General features: G+C 49.3%; 1 protein-coding gene across 4 annotated transcripts in view; it reads left to right on the forward strand.

Moving 5' to 3' along the window:
• The window catches only part of PPME1 (protein phosphatase methylesterase 1), a 29,620-nt gene extending 9,722 nt beyond the window's left edge, over positions 1-19,898 (forward strand). For 3 of the 4 annotated variants that reach the window (XM_066990054.1, XM_066990052.1, XM_066990051.1), the window contains exons 2-14: positions 1,420-1,513; positions 3,346-3,438; positions 6,270-6,327; positions 6,885-6,936; positions 8,719-8,873; positions 9,381-9,471; positions 9,855-9,920; positions 10,775-10,907; positions 11,657-11,786; positions 12,352-12,396; positions 13,369-13,433; positions 14,480-14,547; positions 15,803-19,898. In XM_066990054.1, the coding sequence (XP_066846155.1) occupies positions 1,420-1,513; positions 3,346-3,438; positions 6,270-6,327; positions 6,885-6,936; positions 8,719-8,873; positions 9,381-9,471; positions 9,855-9,920; positions 10,775-10,907; positions 11,657-11,786; positions 12,352-12,396; positions 13,369-13,433; positions 14,480-14,547; positions 15,803-15,821 (1,069 nt within the window). In that variant the 3' untranslated portion in view covers positions 15,822-19,898. The remainder of the gene's footprint in view (positions 1-1,419; positions 1,514-3,345; positions 3,439-6,269; positions 6,328-6,884; positions 6,937-8,718; positions 8,874-9,380; positions 9,472-9,854; positions 9,921-10,774; positions 10,908-11,656; positions 11,787-12,351; positions 12,397-13,368; positions 13,434-14,479; positions 14,548-15,802) is intronic. The other variant, XM_066990053.1, reaches the window with a different exon arrangement.
• Positions 19,899-20,692: the final 794 nt, after the last annotated feature.

Genomic DNA, 20,692 nt, shown 5'->3' on the forward strand with positions numbered 1-20,692 from the left:
GCCAGCTGGCCTTCTGGAGGTGTCACTGGGGGAGGCAGGCCTCGTCCGAGTGCCTCTCCTCGGTGTTATTCCCTGTGCCTGCAGAGTGGGGGCAGGAAAAAATACCACGGGAAGGGAGGAAAACCCCCCCAGGCGGGGCACGAAGCAGGGTGGCGCTCGGCTTCCCTTGCAGCCCCGGTGCAGGTGGAAGCTGCCGTCTGCCTGAAGCCCCAAGCCCCAAATCTTTCGTCACCAGTTGATTTTTAACACTGGCACCCCCGGTGCCCACCAGCACGATTTTTGTGCCTGTGCCCTGCTCTTTCATCTGCGATCGGCACACGGTCTGATAGAAAAAAGGAATCTCGCTTCTGGGCGCTGCCTGGGTGGCGTCAGGCATCCAGGAGTCTCCGGCGACTGCGATGTGCTTGGCCAGATGTTTCCTTTCCTTTTTTTTTTTTGATAAAGGAGCTTTTCTGCATGTGGTAGGTTCTGACTTCTAAAGGAGTTAGAGAAATTAACCTGGGAATAAGTGCGAAGCCTGGAGCAAACCGAAGCCTGGAAGCCCGTACTTCCAAGGCAGAGCTGTCAGCATCTGTTACGCGGTCTTGTCATCACAGCCCTTAATTTAAAATACAAGTTCCTTTAAAAATCCTATTTTTGGGGCAGTTTGACTTTGCTTGAACAATATCCCTCCCAAAAATCAGGGGGGATTTCTAGGAAAGTCGTACTCTCGTGGCAAGCGCTAATTTTGTCTTTAATCGGATGCTTAATTTTTTATATCCTCGCTAGTCTGGCAGTAACCTGCAGCATACAGCTGACGCTCTGCTTTTCGCAGCTAGAGCGTCAAGGTGACTCCTGAGAGGGGAAGTGCTCTTTTTATTGTTATTTTTATTATGATTCATGGGCTGAGTCATAAATTCAGGATGGCTCCAGGCGCTGGAGCGCTCCCAGCCCTGCCAGCAGCAGGGGCTGGAGAAGGACCGTGACACGCAAAGGTACCTCTGACTTTGAAGGCTGCGATCTGTGGGTGGCTGCAAACTGGGAGGTTGTAGGGGGACAGCATCTCTACGTGGCCCTGTTCTTTTTTTTTTTTTCCTTTTCCCTTGACTTTAGGTCCCTGTCAGTCAACTGGCCCTCGGTCAGTCTTCCCTGGCATTGCTTTACGAGGAGAGCGTTCTCCTCATTGTGTCTTCATTAGTTTTCCTGTGTGTTTTTGGGATCTCCTCAACAGGAACAACAATTAGAGGGGAAAAAAGATGGATTTCCATACTGACTATAAAATCATTAATATCGTAAGAATTTCACTTACGTATCATTTGCTTCTAATTCTGCGCTGTTCTGTAACACCGGTGTGTTCTCTTCAGTGGATGCTGTGACCCCTGCATGCCAATCTAAATGAAAGTCTTACCAAAATCTCTTCTTTCTTTTTTTTTCTTGCAGCCCTGGAAGAAAGCGTGATTTCTCCCCAGTGCTTTGGAGCCAGTACTTTGAGTCTATGGAGGACGTTGTGGTAGAAAACGAAACTGGCAAGGATATATCCTTTTTCCCAGATTGCCACGGTCATTATGAAAATCTCAGTGTCGTGTCTTTCGAGTTTATTGGGGTTCTCTTAATCTTTTCCACGTTATTTCTTCTCATCTCCCTTTGTTTATCCGTGTATGTTTATTATTATTAATTTATTACCGACAGGTAGTTAACTGGCAGTCAGCGAGCTCTACGTTCAGGATCAGCGTCAGCAGGGCAAAACCAGGCCCCAACACTGAACGTCTACACGTTAATAAATACCTACAGATTTCCCAAGGCCCTCTACAACTGATCCCAGGGAGTTCTGTTGCTTTATGCGTGCGCAAATGGACAAGCACAGTCATGCACACCCCTGAGAAGCGTGGGTTGCTACTTGTTGCACCCCAAATTAAAGCCCCCAAGCTGGTGTGCAGGTGGGGAGGCTTCTCCCTCTGGCCCGGGCAGAGGTGGCGGTGCCAGCAGGGAGACTTCTGGCTGCATTGGACCAGGTTTTGACTATTGCTCTCCGAGATTTCTGCCCCCTTCGCAAATATCCGTGCTGCTTTTATACTTCTCTTCAAGCACGCCCCTTTTTGCAAGTCTCCCAGTTACTGCTCAGTGCAGCTGATGTCCGTAATCCTCTTTAACGTGCTCAGTTTGAGGCGAAGGCCGTCAGTTGGCTTTGGGCGTGCCGTTCACTGGTTGCCTGTACCCGTTAGCTCTGACAAAAAGTGCTCTGAGAGGTACTCCCAGGTCTTCTGACCTAACTGCGAAACGAAAATGTTTTTGTCTGTGGTTAAATAACGCAACCCTGTAATTTAATAGTTGTTTATTTCTTACGCGTGCATATCCCAGCTTGCTGGAGGCCGTTAAGAAAACCAAATTCCCAAGCTATTTCAGCCCCAATATCAGTGATGATTACTTCTTCCTTGCCAATAGCATGTGCTACTTTAAAATGAGGAAAATTCTCTGCCCTTGTTTTATTCACCGTGTCATTATTTTGTGTTCTCATTAATCGTGCCAACTGATGCTATGACTTCGTCACGATGTGCACCTTGTCTGCATTCCTTGTGAAGTGCTGCACGCGCCCCTGAGGCTTTATAAATAATAAAAAGGATGATGGACCTATTTGGGTCGGTGATAACCAGAAATCTTAAGGGCACTCAAGGGCATTCAGCAGAACCGCGGCGAACAGCTTGGTCAGGAACCTCAGCTGGCGTGGTGAGGTTTAGGGGAGCGCTTCTGTCCGCCCCAAGAACAGCAGAAGGAGGTGGAGCGACTTGTCTGATCTCTTGGTCGCAGTTTGGGGCACTGAATGCAGATCTCACGACTCTCAGATCTGTGCCTTTCCCTAAGTGGCAGTGCTTTTAGTGATAGTTGACCTGATTTTTCTGTCTAAATAAATACTGTAAGGGGATGTCAGCTACCATACTGAAGCATCTTTACCGGTGTATGTTCCAGGTAGTAGTTATACTGCCCTAAGAATCTTTTTTACTGGCTTACCTGACTTTTTTTTCTTGGATGTAACAGGAAAACGTGCCAAATCAAAACTACCTGCTCCACAGCACATGCTGGTAATAGTTTGTTTTTCTCTCAGTTCGATTCTCTGTTGCATGAGGAAGAAAAAGGTTGCTGGCAGGAGACGTGTAGGTTATAGAGGAGAAGACCTGGGCAGTAGGAAAAGAACTCTTTAACTACAAAATTTAGCTTGTTTTATGCTTGCACATGCCCATTGCTCAGAGGCAGAGATGAGCCCTTGTGTACACAAGGGTGGAAACAAAACACTGTCGGGTATTGCAGACTCCAAAATACATTCAGCTGAGTAACATCAGATAACTATGAGATGTCCTTAACTGTTCATACACTTTTCGAATTTACAAAAGTGGATCGGAGGGACCTGTCTTACTGCTCCTGCACGGTGGAGGCCATTCTGCTCTTTCCTGGGCTGTATTTACTGTAAGTAAGCTGCTGACTTATACGAGTATATATGCGTGCTCATGTAGTCCTCTAAGCATGGAAGGCAGCTGATCATTCAGCCATTCAGCTGTGTTAAGCATGAGGAAAATTAATTCGGAAAACTGTGTCTTATCTCTTGGTATGTACCTGACTCAAGTCGTCTGTGTATTAAATAGGTAAAGCATAGCGAAGGGTTATCTTGTAGGCTCTAATTATCAACAGTGGCCAAAACTTCCACACAGCACTTCACTAAAGGTTTAAAAACAACAACAAAAAAGTGTTTGAAAACAAAACCAAAAAAGAGGTGAGGAAGAAAAACTTTGAAGGATTGCAGGTAAAGTAAAATCGCTTGCAGCACTTGATTTCTGTTTGGGAGCTTTTATAATCCAGGGACTCTGAGCTATCTAGCACTCTTAGCAGAAGGGTGGGATAGGACAACTTTCATGGAAGTGTGACTGGACAGATGAAGTGTCTACATCTCCTCTGTGCCTCTGGCTGTGTCATATTTATCTTTTTGCTCCTCAGTGGGCTTTAAGGAGACGTTCAGACGGGTAGCAAGAAGGAACACTTCACAAGAGTTCATACCAGCTGCTCTTGAATGGTGACTACTACTGAGCAATCCTGATGGTGTAACCCACGGCTAAACCACCTTCATCACAGAACAGCTTGGGTTGGAGGGGATCTTAAAGCCCACCCATTTCCAACCCCCTGCCATGGCAGGGATGCCACCCCCTTGATCAGGTTGCCCAGGGCCTCGTCCAACCTGGTCTTGGGGCATCCACAACCTCTCTGGGCAGCGTGTGCCAGTGCCTCGCCACCCTCTGAGTGAAGAATTTCCTAGTGGCCTCTGATCTAAATCTCCTGTCTTTCAATTTAAAGCCATTCCCCTCTTATTCCCAGTAGCAAAACCACTACCAGTTTCGTATTTAAAAATCTCAAGCTTGCTGGATTTGGTGGAGTGATTGCGGTTGTAATACTGTGCTTCACACTTCCTGGCTTTTTAATTTGCTGTTGACAGCTAACAAAGATAACACAGAAGATTCACACAGATTTGTGCCTTGCACCTGCCTGCGCATCTGGAGGAAGCCACTGCCACAATTAGCTCGTGCCTTTATGTGGCTGTTATTAAATTGTATCCTGTGCATGCTTTGAAAAAGCAGCTTTGTCCCAAGCAGACGTGGAATCAGAGAATGGAGTGGGTTGGAAGGGGCCCTCAAGCCCACCTAATTCCACCCCCTGCCCTGGGCAGGGCCCCCAGCCCCCCGCAGCCTGGCCTTGGGCGCTGCCAGGGCTGGGGCACCCCCAGCTCCTCTGGGCAGCCTGGGCCAGGGCCTCAGCGCCCTCAGAGGGAAGAATTTCTTCCCAACGCCTCCCCGAAGCCTCCCCCCTGCCAGGCTCCAGCCGGTGCCCCTCGTCCTGTCCCCCCAGCCCTGACAAAGAGTCCCTGCCCAGCTTCCCTGCCCCCCCTGCAGGCCCTGGCAGGCCGCTGGCAGCTCTCCCCGGGGCCTTCTCTTCCCCAGCATCTTTGTGGCCTTCTGGCCTTGTCCTAATAGTCAAGTTAAATGAACGAGACCTTAAACAATCTTTAAAATACCAAACAAACTAAAGCAAAACCAACCAGAAACAGACAGAAGAAGAATTTCTCCAGTTAGGAAACGTTGAATGTAACCATCTAATAATAGCCGGCAGAGGGAGGGTGCTGCTTTCTTCTTTTGTTTAGCGGCCTGCTAAATTCCTGGGTGATGTGCTTGTGCTCTTCTTGCCCAAACTATTTCTGTTTGGCTAAAACTCAGAGTACTGGAAGGTTTCCCATTCTGTCACATCATGTTGACGGCCCTCTTGCCTTGCTCTCCGGTGACAGTGGGTTGATTTTTAGCAGTAGGCTGTTCATCTGACTGGGTAAATTATTGCTTAGGTGCATAAGCACCTTGCGAAGGGAGGTTTCAGGGTGACTTTTGGGGTCTAAAATATTACCTTGTGGATTCAGAGGTTGCTGGGAAAGCACCTGCTTCAGTCGCTAAGGAGTTGAACAGCTGAACAACCAAAATATGAGGACTGGGTAGCTTTTGGATCTCTGCCTGTTACGTAGGTGGTTTATTAACAGTCCCTCAACAAATCCTCCCAACCCTGCAGGGTCATTATTTAAATCATCAACGATTCCTTAACACAAAAGTCTTCCTTTCAACAGAGAAAGCTGTTTAATCGCTGTGATGCCTGAAATAACTTATGCAAATCGAGCTGTCAGGGACAAATAGAGGCATCATCCTATGGCAGCCTTGCCTTACTTTAAAAAGATGCCTCGCTTCTTCCCTCCCAACCTCTTTGGACTAATCAATTTTGTACGTTCCAGCTTTACTGTAAAATTCCATTCTTTAAGAGCAAATCGAATGTGTGCTGCGAAGCAGCTGCTTCATCTTCATGTCTGCTGTGGATAGCTGAGGCTAATTTTGGAACACGTTGGGCTTGGGGAAGGGGGGCATTGCTTCAGCAGCTGTAATCCCACTGCTGTGTTTCAGAGGTGCTACAGAGCTTGAATTCCATATTTGTTAGGAAGCACATGTAATGTCTTAACGCACAATGAAATAAACGTCCTCAGAGGCGGCGTGAACAATGGTAGAAAGGATGGAGCTTTGGTTAATTAAGGGTAGTTTATACGGGATAGTCTTTGTGGGACCAGAACCTCCAGGTTCAGCCCCTTCGTTGGCAGTGGAGGGTTTTGTCACGCCGTCCTAGCCTTTGCTGTCGTTTCAGGGGGTGCTTAATGTTGCTAATCCTTTTGTAGGTGAGGTGTGGCGCTTTGCAAATTATCTTGTCTTTGTCCCTTCTTGCAGTCTGCAATCATTAGCAGGATTCAGTGTAGGATTGTGGCTTTAGATCTCCGGGGCCATGGTAAGTATAACAAATTTCAAATCACATAAGCTCATCGCATGCTCTCTTTTTTTTTTAAAGGAGATGTAACGAATCCCTCCCAAAATGGCTGAGGAATCATCCTTAAGGCATCCTTATTTTTATTCGAAGACAGGGATGGGGAAGTGGTTTGTAGAGCTCTGCAGCCACCTGACCCCGTCCGTTAACAGCTGAGACTCCCCGCGCATTTATGCGGGGCACTGGTGGACTTGTTCCTTCCTACCTGTTGGCAGCAACCCCCTCCTCTGTATTTTGATAACCGAAAGGTGTTTTTTCCTGTTAGAAATCAGGTGTGGTGCTCAGTTTTAAGACGCGTTGCTAATATGGAACAGTCATGGGGAGTGTTTCCTACCCTTAAGCTATAAAGTGATAAAGTACCAAACGTTTTTATTAATTCTGGGTTTCTTAATTATTCATGTTAACTGAGGTAGGCTCTTTCTTCGTAACTGTGCCAAAAAGCTTTGTCCATTTGCTGCTCAAAGTCCTCAGGGGTCTGAAGGTTTTCAGCTTAAGTGATCTTAACTTTTTTGTTCTTTCAGGAGAAACAAAAGTTAGGAATCCTGAAGATCTGTCTGCAGAGACGATGTCAAAGTAAGGAAGCTTTACGTGCTCCCCTCGGTATTTTGCTTTTCACACATCTATTTTTCTTTCTTGCTTGAACTTCTGGAGGGCACACAACCTTCATTCAAGGGAGCTGGAAGAATAGTTTCATTTCACATGATTCTGGCAGCTATCACTTCTTTTCCTTCCATTTTAGGACAGTTTTAAAACTTATTGTGAATAAATTATCAGCTCTTTCAGCTGAGTCATATTCCAAAGTGGGCTTGTTCTCTAGGCCCCATCGGCTTTAAACCCAAATTAAAGATCAGCGACTTCATTGTAGCAAACACTAAACCTGTAATACTCAATGACACCTGCCAGAGACTTCCGAATAGAAGGGAGAAAGCTTTCCTCAGACATAATTTGGGCATTTTAGCCTGAAGACACCAGTTTGGAGGTTCTTCCGCTCTTTTAGTGAGCGTTCAGACTGCATCTGCATTGGGCTGGCAGCATCCCCAAAGTGTGGGTCAAGGATTGAGACTTGAGCACGGAGGGAGTTGCTTTTACAAATTGTCATGACCTGCTTTGGGGTGCAAATCCTCTTCTTGACAAGCTGCGTGAGCAGCGAATAGCTCAGTACGTCCCCTTATGTCCACATTTAATACAAAGAGGCTCTTTCCTATGACTACAGTTAAATCACGAAGGATTTTGTAACCTTCGCATGAACAAATCTACCGGGTTTGTTGTGGGGAGGCCATGTGTGAAATGTATTCTGACTTCCATTGTCTGCCTTATTGCTGCTGCTTGCGGCTTGTCAGGTCCTGATCCGTCAGCGTCCTGAAGAGGTGCTGTATGAAATAATTGGGATTTTTAAATCTGCGGCAGCACTGCTACGGGGGAAAACAGGTTGCCTTTTGTTTTTAAACCTCGTTCTCCTCTTAGCAGTGATTTTGAAAGTTACTCCTCATTAGCCTTTAAATGGGAGCCTTAAATTATAGCTAGTTTTCATCTTTTATTAAATCCTCCAATCATTTGCTGTTTGACAGAACAAACAAGCTAGCTTTTCTTTTGACTCGCTCTCTGTTTACGAGATGCGATGCTGCTCAGGTCTTCAGTTCCTCTGAATTGGAAAGACAATTTTGGCAACTCTGAATCCGTCTTAAAAATTCTGTGCTCTTTACTAGGTTTCAGTCTTTAGCCGTGCTGTTTTGTGTTTTTTTTTGTGTGTGAATTGTGCCAGCCAACATTCACATACTGCAGTGACAGCTTCAGTTTACAGTAGGTGCCTTAACGAAAAAGAAGGGGAAATCTCTGCTTGCCTTGTAGTAACTATGCTCCCGAGAGAGTCAATCTTTGCTTGTGTTCAGTGCTTCTTTGCCTCAGTTGCTAGGGCTTGGTTATTTTTTTCTATTTAATTGCAAAAGGTTTCTCCTTTCAGAACTGTGAATTTTTTAGTCTGTGTTTCCATGCGAGAGAATGTGATGCTTTCCTCACCTTTTATTTAAAACTCCCACCATCTAATGCCAATGTAAAATGTTTGCTTAAGGGATTTAAAAAAAAAAAAGCACTTTCTGTTTATAAAAAAGGGAAATGACACGCTTGTTCAGTGAAGTGTTGGCTTAAATGATTTCCTGTATCGGTGCCTCAATGAAACTGAACAGTGATAAGGGAATAAACTTGTCCCAACAATCTGTGGGTTAAATAAGCATGCGGAGACGATTTGGAGCCAGACGTCTGCCTTGGATCTGTACGTCCTCCTCCCGTTGTCCAGAACGGTTTCAGAAACGTATGAACGTAGAGGTGCTGACCGTGGTTTTTATCTTCGTTTGGCAGAGATGTTGGAAACGTGGTTGAAGCTCTGTACGGGGACCTCCCTCCCCCCATCATGCTTATTGGGCACAGCATGGGTGGTGCCATTGCGGTGCACACGGCGGTTGCAAACCTGGTGCCAAGTTTACTGGGTCTGTGCATGATAGACGTTGTGGAAGGTAAGCGTGAGCGTGATTCTTTCTTCCACGCTCATCTTTTTTCTCTTATCCCCAAATCCCTGAACACAGGAGGTTTTGCCCACTTAAACCTATGCTAATTCCATCCTCCTAACACAAATTACCTACATAAAATAGTTTTTGCTGCGGGACCCCTCCTTTTCCTCCTCCCAGGTGGGATCTCTGTTTGCTCTTGTCCTCATCGTTTGGTTGTTACACATTGTTGTTAGCACGGAGGAGGGCTGCTTTTTTATTTAGTGCATGGTGCTGATGTGTGGTTACTGCTTTTTCCTACTCTCTGAATGCCCGACCTGTTCAAATATTAATTCTCTGCTGGGGGAGCAGGTACAGCTGTAGGCTTAGGAATACTAAGCTGTATTTTCGTTAACTGCATTAAATCCCCTTTGAGCCCCAGCTCTCTCTGAGGGTACTCCCTGGTAGCCAGTCCTGTATAGAAGGACACGATAATTATTCCACCACATGCCATAAAGTGAAAATTCTTATTTTTAGGTACGGCCATGGATGCACTGAACAGCATGCAGAACTTCTTACGGAGCCGCCCCAAAACATTCAAGTCGCTCGAGAACGCAATTGAGTGGAGGTAAGGTGCGAGCTTATGCAGTCTCAAAATCTCTTGCCATTTTTGCTTGACTCCTAAACGGCACAAACTTTACGTAACGTGTCAGTTTTCCTCCTTACACTCTCACCTCCCCAGCTATACAAAAACAGGGGGAGTAGCGGGTTCTCCAGAGGGCCCTGGGCAGGAGGGCGAGGTGGGCTGGGAGGAACCTCGTGGGGTGCAGCCAGGAGAGGTGCAGAGTCCCAGCAGCAGGGCAGGAAAGGCCCTGGGGGCCTGGTGGGCACCGAGCTGCTGGGAGCCAGGTGGTTTGGGTAAAATTACCTGGTTTTGCTTCTGTTTCTGGGCCTGCTAGTCACTGATGCGTTCAGTAACTGTTTCTGCCTTTCTTCGCTTTTTTTTTCTAGTGTTAAAAGCGGACAAATAAGAAATCTCGAATCTGCTAGAGTTTCTATGGTCGGTCAAGTCAAACAGTAGGTTGCTTTTTGATATTTTTTTCCTTAAAGCTCTGAAAGTCTTCCTGTCTGTTGTGCAATACCATCCCTACAGAGCATAAATGTTCTTGAACTTGATTTTTTTTTTTTTTTCTAGCAAATACAAATTTCTTCGTTTCATTTGATCACAGTCGGATACCCACAGCAGCACTAAATCATAGTCATGGCACTTGGAGGGAACCTGCCCAGAATTTCAGTAGGGCAGAATCCACAAAGAGCTAAATTATTCAAAATAATAACAATAACATATATATATATATATATGGGGGAGGGGAGTAATACAGTTATTTATATTTTTATATATATATGCATATGTATAAACTGCTGCTGGTTGTGTATTCTTTGTCTGCCTTTCTGCACACGTTAAGGACGTAAGTGTTAGTCTAATGTCTCTTCAGAAACGTTGGCCTACATTGGGTTGGCCTTCTGGGTATGGTGCCTTTCACTTCCCTTTAAAAATTGGTTAATTCTGCTTTTCAGGAGTGGGCTGAGGTGGGTTTGGGGGGATCAGAGTGATCTGCCTGTGCCAGTAATCCGTGACATACCCGGAACCTTTACAAAGGTCTCTAACACCCTGCTCAGAAGAGGTGGTGTTGCTTTTTTGACCACTTCTGTCCCTTTTAAATAGCTGTTTGCATTTCTGTTTGCACAGGGATGCGTGTGCTGCAGGGGCACTTGGTGACTGTCTTTCATCCCCAGCTATTTTTAAACTGATGGGGGGGGATTTTTCTCAGCCAGTGTTTGAGAAATTGCTGACTGCTTTAGGTTTAAAACATGCTTTTTTTTTTTGTTTGTTTTGGAAAGGGAATCAGTTCCTGGCTTTATTTTCACAGGTGCGAGGGAGCTGCTAGTCCTGAATGTCCTAAAGCCATAGTGGAGGGCATTATTGAAGAAGAGGAGGAGGAGGAAGAGGATGATGAAGGGGGTGGCTCTGTCAACAAAAGGAAGAAGGAAGATGACACGGAGGTAGGGAGTTTCTCGCTGTGTTTCAGCTTGTGTTTACATGGTGCTCCCCTGCAAGAAAAGTAGCCAATAGTTATCCAAAGATAAACATATTTGGATGTAAATATCTATATATTTATATAAAAATATTGCTCTGATATAAATGAGAGCAATTCCCTTGGAAAACTTACATTGGGACTCTTGTTTTTCTTCTTGGTCTCATTCCACTGACTCCATCCTGGGTTGTCACTTAGAAGTGAAGTGTGTATTTGGTTTTCTTTCCTCAGATGCTCTCAGATTTAGTGCATACGATCTGAGCTGGGGCTTTAAGTCGTGAATGAGGACTGCTCTTCTCTGAGCCTTCGTGGTATTTTTGCTCAGTTGCGACCAAAGAATGAAAAATTCCTTAAGGAAAATCATTGCAGCCTGCTTAGCCCCTTCTATTTCTGTGTCACCTAACCTGTTGAGAGGCAAATCTGAAGGCACAGGCAGTGCACGAGCTATTTGTGCCAGTGAAAAAACAGAAAATTAAGTTCCCTGAAAACTCCAGTCTTCTCTCAGTCTGTAGGTATAGCTCCTGCTGACTTTCTTGCTCCCTTTTCGTGTACTTTGGTTGTGATTTGGAGAGGAAATAAGGAGCAAGAACTGTCTGCTGGGAGTGCGTAATCCACCAGAGGGAGCCAGTATTTTTTAGATGCATTTCCAGGTGACACTGAGTTTTATTTCAGCTGTTTTACTGATCGCTAACGCAGAGCTCTCTTTCCTCCCTGCAGACAAAGAAGGAGCACTTATACACGTGGCGAATTGAACTGGCGAAAACAGAGAAGTACTGGGATGGCTGGTTCAGGGGGTTATCTAACCTCTTCCTAAGCTGTCCAACTCCAAAGCTTTTGCTTTTAGCTGGTACGTGTCTTGTTTCAATTCAGTGGTGTCCCACTTGTGTTTTAGAAAACAAGGTCAGCATTTGGCTAATGGTTTTGTCTGAGAGTAGTGGAGCTGTTTTCCCCACCCTGGCTTTTCTCTGTATCATGAAATATCGTAAACCAGTCCATTCGAACTGTGCAGATCTGGAATCAGTTCAGAGCCTCTAGTATCAAGATAGCTTCTGCTAACACGGTATTTTCCTACAGATGCGGGCATGACTTTCACCTGAAAGTCAGTTTATCAATATTCTGCAGCCAGCTGTGGGCCCTTTTTGTGTCATGGTAGGAAACACAACGCATGACCAAGACAAACATCCTTTGAAGTTGTAGAAAGGATGCGTTCTTACACTTTTGGCTGGGATTCTTTCCTGTCACTTCACTCTCTTGAGGTGCAGCAGTGAAACACCCTAGCGAATGTCAAAGCTGATGTTTGGTTCGCGTTTTTTTTATGCCAAATGTCTCTTTCAAAACGCCTAGTAAAGATCTGCTTAGGCAGCCATATTCTCCCTGGCTCTTCTCCAATACATCTGTTTATTTGATTGTAGGTGTTGACAGGCTGGATAAAGATCTAACAATTGGACAGATGCAAGGTAAATATTTGATATCGTTACTGTAACGCTCTTTTTGGATGATAGCTTGTTGCTGTGGGTACACGAACAAGAGCACTGGAATGGCCTCTTACCAGGTACAGATTGTACCAAAACAAATGCGCATTAAAGACTTAGTGAATCCCAAAGTATTCCTTAGCTGCATGATTGTAGGAAAAGCAGAGAATTTGAGAAGGGGAAGGTTGAATTAGAAGCCACGAAGGGCTTTTCACCGTGCTTTTTGTTCAGTCTACTGTTTGATGTCTCCAGCAGTGGGGCTGCCACACTTCTCTTGGCGAATCAGGCTGGTGTTCTCTGTGGATTTCTTTTTGGTTTTGTTTTTTTCCCCCTTTTTAGTGACATTCTCGATGTTCCTAGCTTAGAACACTTGGGACCACCCAAAAATGTCATGTTTCCCGGTGTTTCTAGCCGCATCTCCATGAATGTATTTTTTTCTTCTGCCCCAGTTTTCATGGGGCAGAAGAAACTGGTCCCAGTTTTCATAGATTTCCATGTCAATTGATACTGGAAGGTAGCATTGGGCAACGGGATAAACATCGCGTTAGGGTAGATCTGGTAACAGTTTCAACTGAAAGGTTAGTTCAACCTCTGTCGAGAACCTCTAAGAAGTTTGGCTTTGTTTTATCTCCTGGGAACCTGCTCTAGTTACGCCTGGGGAAGATGAATTAAGCGTCCAGTTCCTGCATTTTGTTGAAACTGGCTGCTGTGCGTATTGTGCAGTTTCCCTTAGACTCTGCCTTCCCTGCTCCTCCTTCACCAGATGCGCACAGTGAGGCACAGCGAGGTTTATAAAAAATACAGTGATCCTAATAAGAGGAGCTCATAAATTCACAGCCCTTTTGAGGGTTCAGTGCCTGTTTCCTATAGACACGAGAATTACTTGCCTAAACCATTGCTGTTAGAAAGCAGGACCGCTTAAAAAGCCGCTCCAACGATGCCTCTCTTGGTCTGCAGGGAAGTTCCAGATGCAAGTCCTTCCGCAGTGCGGCCATGCGGTCCATGAAGATGCTCCAGACAAGGTGAGCTCCACGCACGTGGTGTGCCGAACGCATCGTGGTCTTCGCAGCTTAAATACGAAAGGGGCCCTTGCTTCCTGCGAAGCAGAGATTTACGCTGCAAGAACCTTTTGGGCATGATACCATAACTGTGTTTTTTTTGTTTTTTGCAAAACAGCTTGGATTTAATCACATTTCTTAAGCTTGTTGGAAAGCCTGATGTTAGATGAGATGCGGAGCTTGGCTAGGGCGTAGATGGAACTGTCAGGCTGGCGGTGATGGAACTAACTGTTCCCATATGGGGCGCGGATCGGTTTTAACCTCCTGTCTTCCCTCGCGAAGCTTTCCGCTCGTCCCAGCTTTTGGAGTCGGTCTGTTTGGCTGAGCCGGGCGGCTCAGATTTTCCAAATAGTTTCCAAATGTTGCTGAAGCAGTTCACAGACTGACAGAGCAGGGCCGCTTCTGTGATGCTGAAGTTGCTGTCCCGATAGCGGTAGGAATGCGGCGCAGCCAGGGGAGCCTGTGGTCGGAAACAGAGCTGGTTTTAAAGCTTGTTCTATGCTGACCGCTGTGAATACCAAACTCAGTCTGTCAGTGCTTCTCTTTACCAATGTAAAATAACTATTTTCATCTCAATATTTGCTCTTTTTAATATGGCTTCCAAGTGGTATTAATAGTGTCAGGACACTGATTTATCCTTTATAGGAATAACGTATATCGTGATTTCACCTAACCTTTTTTTTTTTCACATGCTAAACTTAAGAGGTTGTTTTTTTTTTGATGTGGTGCTTTTTGTTTCTTTTATTTTAGAACTCCTGAAATTTTTTGTCAGTTCTTGATTGTGTGATCAGTTTTAGAGTAAAGGTAGAAGTGTGGACGCACGCATCTCCTCCTTTTAGACCCGAGCCTGTTATACCGAGCTCTTAGTTTTAAAGGAGCAAGCTTGCTTCAGCAGGAGGGTCCTACGGCCACGTGCTGCAGTTGGAACTGCTGCAGCCTTCAAGAACTGCCCGGATTTCTTGTTGACTTCGCACCCCCTTTGAATTCTGACCGCTTTTTCCTACCCTCAGGTTGCTGAAGCTGTTGCGACGTTCCTGATCCGTCACAGGTTTACAGAGCCCATCGGTGGATTCCAGTGGTAAGGTTCTGTACTCCAAGGCTGCGCGGTCCTCGGGCAGAGCTCTTGCTCCTCCTGTGTGCTTGTGGCTTTCAGCGCGGGAGGTAGCTCGGAGTTTCAGCGTACTGCTGAAACCGCATGTAAACAAACAGCGCTGAATCGCAGCCAGTAATTATTTGACGTCTGTGCTCTCTGTAAACTTTTCGGGTATTCACTTGTGTTAGTGAAACCTCCTTCCTTGGAGGGAGGCAGATCTTACCTAGCTGATTCCTTTCTTTATAGCCTGCCAGAGGGCAAAACTACAAGCTCTGTGGTACTCAGAGTAAACAGGTTTTTATTTAAATAAGCAAGGCACCGTGCCCTGGAAGCAGCTTGTACCACGCTGCTTTGGCCAGGAAATGCTGGTGAGGTGAGGCAGGTAAAGCTGCGTGCTTCGCTTTGCAGGCTTTTGATAATTACCTCCTGTCTTTTCTTATCGTGACGAGCTACAGAAGCCAGCCCTCTGGCGTTGGCCATGCAGCCGTGAGTGGGTTGCGATTGGTAAGGTTGCTTGGAAAACTCCTAAAATCTTAGCTACAATGTCATAAAGGTAATAATTAAACCAGTGCTTGGGCCACACTCGCAGAAGGTACTAACCTGTTTCGAGATCATCCTTCAGGTTTCAGTGAGCAGTCCCGAAAAGCCGTCCTGCTTTTAGCTAAGAATTCTTCCACAGAAGCTGTAAGCTTCAAAATTTGTTCATACTGTAGGACGGGCAATACGAAACAGGTGTTGCTGAATGATTTCCCTTTCTCTTTCCCCTTCATCCTTTGCCTTTAGGGATGGAGCAGTCGAAGTGTAGGGCTGCGGGCTGCGTATTTTAACTTCAGTGAAAGGGAATGGTGTAGGGTGATGTATAAATGATGAGGGTGAGAAGACCAAAGGGCTTCTGCGCTGTATTTGGCAACCCGTGCTGCCTGTGAGCCTTCGGAGGCACTACTCTCTTCCTTCGGCTCTTAACGGTTATAGCAACGGCAGCTTTGACACAGGCGGCTTGGAGGCAGTGAGGTGGCTCGCTAGCCATGGGCAGCAATATATTAAGGTTTTGTGCTTCTCACTATCACGTAGCTTACAAGTTATTGCTGAGTGCTTTTACACGCTAGGCTCCTCTTGGCTGTGTTTTACTTTGGGTAATCTACTAAATTTAGAGCGTCGCAGAGCCAAATACGTTCGGGGAGCACCTTGATTTTTAACGTGTAACCTTTTTTTTCCCCCCCTCTCCTTCTTTCCCTCCTAGTGTGTTTCCTGCTTGTTAATACCCTGGTGTTCTCCAGCGCGGAGTCATGTTGTAAATAAACTGCACCAGAGGCCACTGTGATGTATTCCATATCCGTTCATCCCTCCGGTTCAGCAGCGGCGAGAAGCTGGTGTGAGATTCGTCCCTTTAGAACTAGTTCTCCAGAATGTGTACCCGCTTAGGGACTTCCTTGCTGGGAAGCGGCTCGTGTTGAAGACCGTGAAAAGCTCTTCAGACCCTCGGAAGATGGGTTCCTCTCTGCTGCTGCAAGGCGAGACCTCCTGAAACCCCAAGTAGTCGATCACGCCCATCTCTGTCAGTTCTTAGGCTTTCTTGGACCCAACTGCAAAAAGGGGCTCTTGGCAGCCCGGATCCACTGAGGCCATTGCAGCGTTATCCAAAGGCTTCGGGATTTCTCCACGAATCGCCTAGTCGTCTTCAAAGTGCCCCTTAGGATTGTTTTTTTTTTTTTAACACATAAAATGTTTCCCTCTAAAGCAGAGGGAGGAATTGGCTTTGCTGGGAGCTCGAGGCTCCTCTCACCGGTGTCAGCCTTAAGGGTTAAGCTGTGGCAGGAGCCTGGTGCTGCTTTCCTGCGCCGATTCGGACGGGACCGTGAAACGAAAAGGTGAGGGGGGACCGTGAGCTCCGTTGCGGAGTCTCGCAGCTTTGTTAACATTCGTTTTCGAGTTCTCACTGAGGAAAACTAGACCGAATAACAGGCAGTTTGCCTATTTGGCTGTTCTCTGCCTCTGGAATGTGTTTATGCTCCCCTTTGTGTAGCCGCTACACATGACTGAGCAGAGATCGGCATCTTTGGGATGAGAAAGATGCAAGGAGCGCAGTAGAGAAAAGCCTGGAAGAGCTTGGAGTCAATCCTAACGTCGATGCGGGGGTGCAGGCGGCTGGTGGCTGCCGTGTGCTCCCCCGGTACTGGAGGAAAGATCTCGTGTTCCCCGTCCCTTCCTAGATCGTTTCGCTGCCTGCTTTTCCATGTTTCCATTTAAACCGATAGCTACACGAAGAACTTTTTCTTCAGGGGTCATTATCCACAGACAACTCGTCTGCTTGCTTTCACCTCCCTTAAGAATCGCTCCTGAGCGTACGAGCGGCCGTGTGTTGGGGCGGTTTTTCTTGCCGTGTTGCCGGTGGTCGTCCGAGGTCGCCTTTTATTTTTCCCTCGCGTCCGTCGCCCTTCCGTGCTGTATGATGAAAGCAGCGTTGCCAGGGCTGTTTTGCTGAGGCATGCGTCCCGTCACGGGCAGCTGCGGATATCGAGCAGCCGCGGTGAATTCCTGGTGCAGGCGGGGCGCGGGGAAGGGCGGCGAGGAGCCGGCGCGGCCGGCTGAACGCGGAGATTTACTCTGACGGAGCGCTGCCCTGCTCCTCCGGTTCGTTCACGCGCCAGCCCTGGGCGCAGCGGTCGTGGCGTCGCGCCGTGTCCCTTCCCCAGCGCGTCAGGGCAGGAGAAGCAGAATTAGAGGCAAGAACAGCCGATTCCACAGCACTCGGCTCTCTCCCAGGCCGCTGGCACTGTTAAAAGTAATCGCTGGCTGCTGGCCTCCCTCTCTGTGCGTTTCCCTGTTAATTATTACGGTAATTCGCTGTGAGCGTGGGGCTACAGCCAGCCCCAGGCTAGCTGGTGCGGGATTAAACGGACCTTGGCCAGCTGAGACGGTAAATATCACTTTTTCCAGATGCAACCTGAAGAGCAGCAAAATTCTTGGGCCTTTCCACGTTGCTTTCGTGCTCGCGTCACTGGAGACCAAAATACTCCAGCGTGCGAGTACTGCAGCCCGGGGAAAACTAAGCGTGTCGTCAGGCTCGGGAGCGATGCGGGTGAAGGCACGTTCCTCCGCGCTTCGCGTCCTGGAGGAGCTGGCTTTGAGCGCTTCGCCGAGGCAGCTCCTCGCGTTCGCTGCCCTTGTTTGTTTTTACGGTTTGAGAGAAATCTGAAAACAAAACAAAACTCATTTTGAGCAGAAAAAGATCGGTTTGGCGCGCTGCAGAAGTACCCTTGGAAGTGGAACAAGTGTCCGCGAGCGCCGTGGGCTCCTCAGAAATTCAATTTGGTGTCAACGTACGAGAAGTGAATGAGAAATAAACGCTTCAACGGGCTTTTTCGTGTGGCAGTGCTCCACGCCAGGCTCTCGGTCCTGACTGCCACGGAATTTGGGGACTGGCGGCGTGTCCGTCTGGGGACCGGTGCGGCGCTGGCTTCGGAGCAGGGTAACCCCAGGGGTGGCAGCAGTGGGAGGGCTGGGAACCCCTTCCTGCTGCGCTGAACCGAACGTTTCCGAGGGTCTGCTTCTGTCTGGAAAAAAAAAAATTCTTGCAGTTTCTTTTTTTTTCTGGGAGGAAGGAGCGACAGGCAGAGATAAATGGCGTCCGGGTGAGGGATAACGCGGCAAACGGCAAAAGGAGCTGCGGAGAGAGGCGTCCTCGACTCGTTAAAAGCGGGGAAATCTGGAAGGTCCCCCCGCGGCTGCCAGCCCGTCGCGCTTTCTCACAGCCTTCAGCGCTTTTCTGCCCGTGGTTCAAGCGAAACGTGGGGAGGCTGAAGGGAAAGGGTGCGGATTTTACGCCGCTTAGGAATCTCTCCTTGCCGTCGCTCTAGCGGCTGGGGGTGAGGATCGGTGGAAACTTGCGCAATGGAAAAGGCCGAGGCCTGGCAGGAGCAGGCGGCGTGGTTTGGGGGACCGCTTTGCTCGGGGGTTGACCTCGTAAATTTTTCAGAGCAGCCCCGCGATGGGTCCCACCGGGTGCCTCGGACCGAACCCTCGGTGCCTTGCAGGCTCCAGGAGCGGCGGGGGCTGTTGGGGAAGGTGTTTGCTGAGCCGCCACGGCGCGTGGCTCTGCTTCGAGTACGGATCCTGCGGACGCGGTGAATAGCTTCGCACGCGTCTGAGCTCCGTGCTGCGTGTCCAAATCCCCGACAGTCAGGGGGCGATGCGCAGCCGCAGGGCCGGACCGTGTCTCCAGGTGCTTGCTGCGCAGAGCTTGCTTCGGAGCCTCGTTTTTGGCCCTTGTCAGGTGCCTTCAGAAGCGAATCGTGGTGGCTGAGATTTTCCCAAAGCCGATTAAAAATCGTGGGGCTCACTGCGCCTGGACGTCGGGTTCTGTGCCCCCCAAAGAAAGGAGCGCTGCTGGCAAGGAATGAAAGCGCAGAGCGGCGCCGCGGGGGTCTGCGGGCTGGCCTCGGGGCTGTGAGGCTCCCTGAACCCAGCTGCATTTCCTCCCCTGGAGCCTGACGGTGGCTTTTCGCAGACGCCCCGGCTGGCGGGGTGGTTTGGTTTTTTTTTTACCCTTTTGGCAGAGGGAAGGGCTGGGTGACCCTGGACAGCCCCGTCCTGCCGCGTGTGGTTTCAGCTCAGCACCCTGCGGCCTTTCCCGTCTCTGCGGGGCGTCGCCGCTGGTTTCTGCTCCATCCCCTGGCAGCAGGGCTTCAAAACCCAACACTTCTGCTGCCAGTTGGGTGAGCACCAGGCGGGTATCGGGGCAGGACAGCCCCAAGGGATCTGCACGGCCTCGCATTGAGCACTGCCCCTTCTCCTCCCCTCCCCTATTACCTTTTAGCTGGGCTGTGGAAGGGCTGGGAAGGATACCCCGAGCGTCTGACGAACCCCGTGGTTTCAAGCGGTGCTTAACACGCCCCGAAACTCCAGACCCGGATCTTTTTAAGGTCAAAAACCGCTCTGCCGAGCGGCCCTGGGTTGCCGTTTCCAACCACACGCGGCCCTGGCGCCCTGCTCAGGAGCTGGAAGAGCAATTTTGGGGGGGAACCTGGACTGGGCCCGCCTGGGCCGGACCCCGTTGCCCCACGCTCCTGCAGCATCGCCGCTCAGCGCCCTGTCCCCAAGGCAGCCCCAACCCTTGGGGTTTTTGCTCCGAGCTCCCCTGGGGGCTGCTGGCCCCGCGGAAGGATTTCCAGCCGGGCCCTCTCGTCATCGGTGTCTGTTCCCCCGAAGGAAAACGTCGTTCGTGTGTCCCTCGGGTCCCCGGAGGCTGCGCGCCGTGTCCCGCCTCGCCCTGTCGCTCTCTCCTTCGGTGTCCATCTCTCTCGCCTCCCAATAAAGCATTTGTGCAAAGCCTCGGGTAGGAGCTCCTCCGTCTCCTGTCTCAGGGGGTAGAGCTGCTGCTTCTCGGACCGTCGTGGCCCCGAGAGGGGCGCTTTGGGGTTTTTGGGTGATGCACGGAAGCCTCTCATCCTCCGAACCCTCCCTGCTCGTGCTCCAGCGGGTGCGGAGTGTGCTTGGGCCCCAGCTCCTGCTTTTTCCCCTCCCCTCCACGCCTGATCGCTCCCACATGGCCGGGAGCAGCTGAAAGTAATAAATCGTGGGGCTCCGGCTGGCGGGCGCTGTGCTGGGCCGCGTGTTCTGTAACGCCCCCGCTGCTGGGGTTGCGGGTTTCGGCTCCGGAGCGGGGATTTTTTTGGGGCAGCGCCGTCCGAAATGGCTCAAGTTGTGCTCAAGGTCCTGTGCCTGCAAGGAAGCCCGAGAGCCCCGGCGGCGAGGGAGCTCCTCAATTTCTCCCGCGCAAGTCAGGGAGTTTCGGGGCAGCTTCTGAGGGGGTAGGGGCTGACCGCGATCCCCAAAAATTGAGTCCCTCGTGGGGCTGTTCCCCCCCCCTCTGAAATTCAGGGGGAAGCGAGCGGCGCGGGGGTCCCTGCCCGATCTCCGGGTGCTGCCGGGGAGCCCGGCCGCCTCCTTTGCCTTCCAGTCACGTCGGGAGCTGCGGTCGGCCGGAGAAAAGGGAGCTTGTCCGCGGCGCCCCCGGGGAGCGGGGCTGAGCGAGGGCGCGGGCTGGGGGCCAGGGAGGCTGGAAGGCAGCGGCCGCCGCGCCGACCCCGCTGCGCTCGTGCCTCCTGAGCCGGGCCCTTTGGGGTTAAGG

The sequence above is a fragment of the Anser cygnoides genome, chromosome 1, assembly GCF_040182565.1.
Source record: "Anser cygnoides isolate HZ-2024a breed goose chromosome 1, Taihu_goose_T2T_genome, whole genome shotgun sequence".
NCBI classification, from domain to species: Eukaryota; Metazoa; Chordata; class Aves; order Anseriformes; family Anatidae; genus Anser; species Anser cygnoides.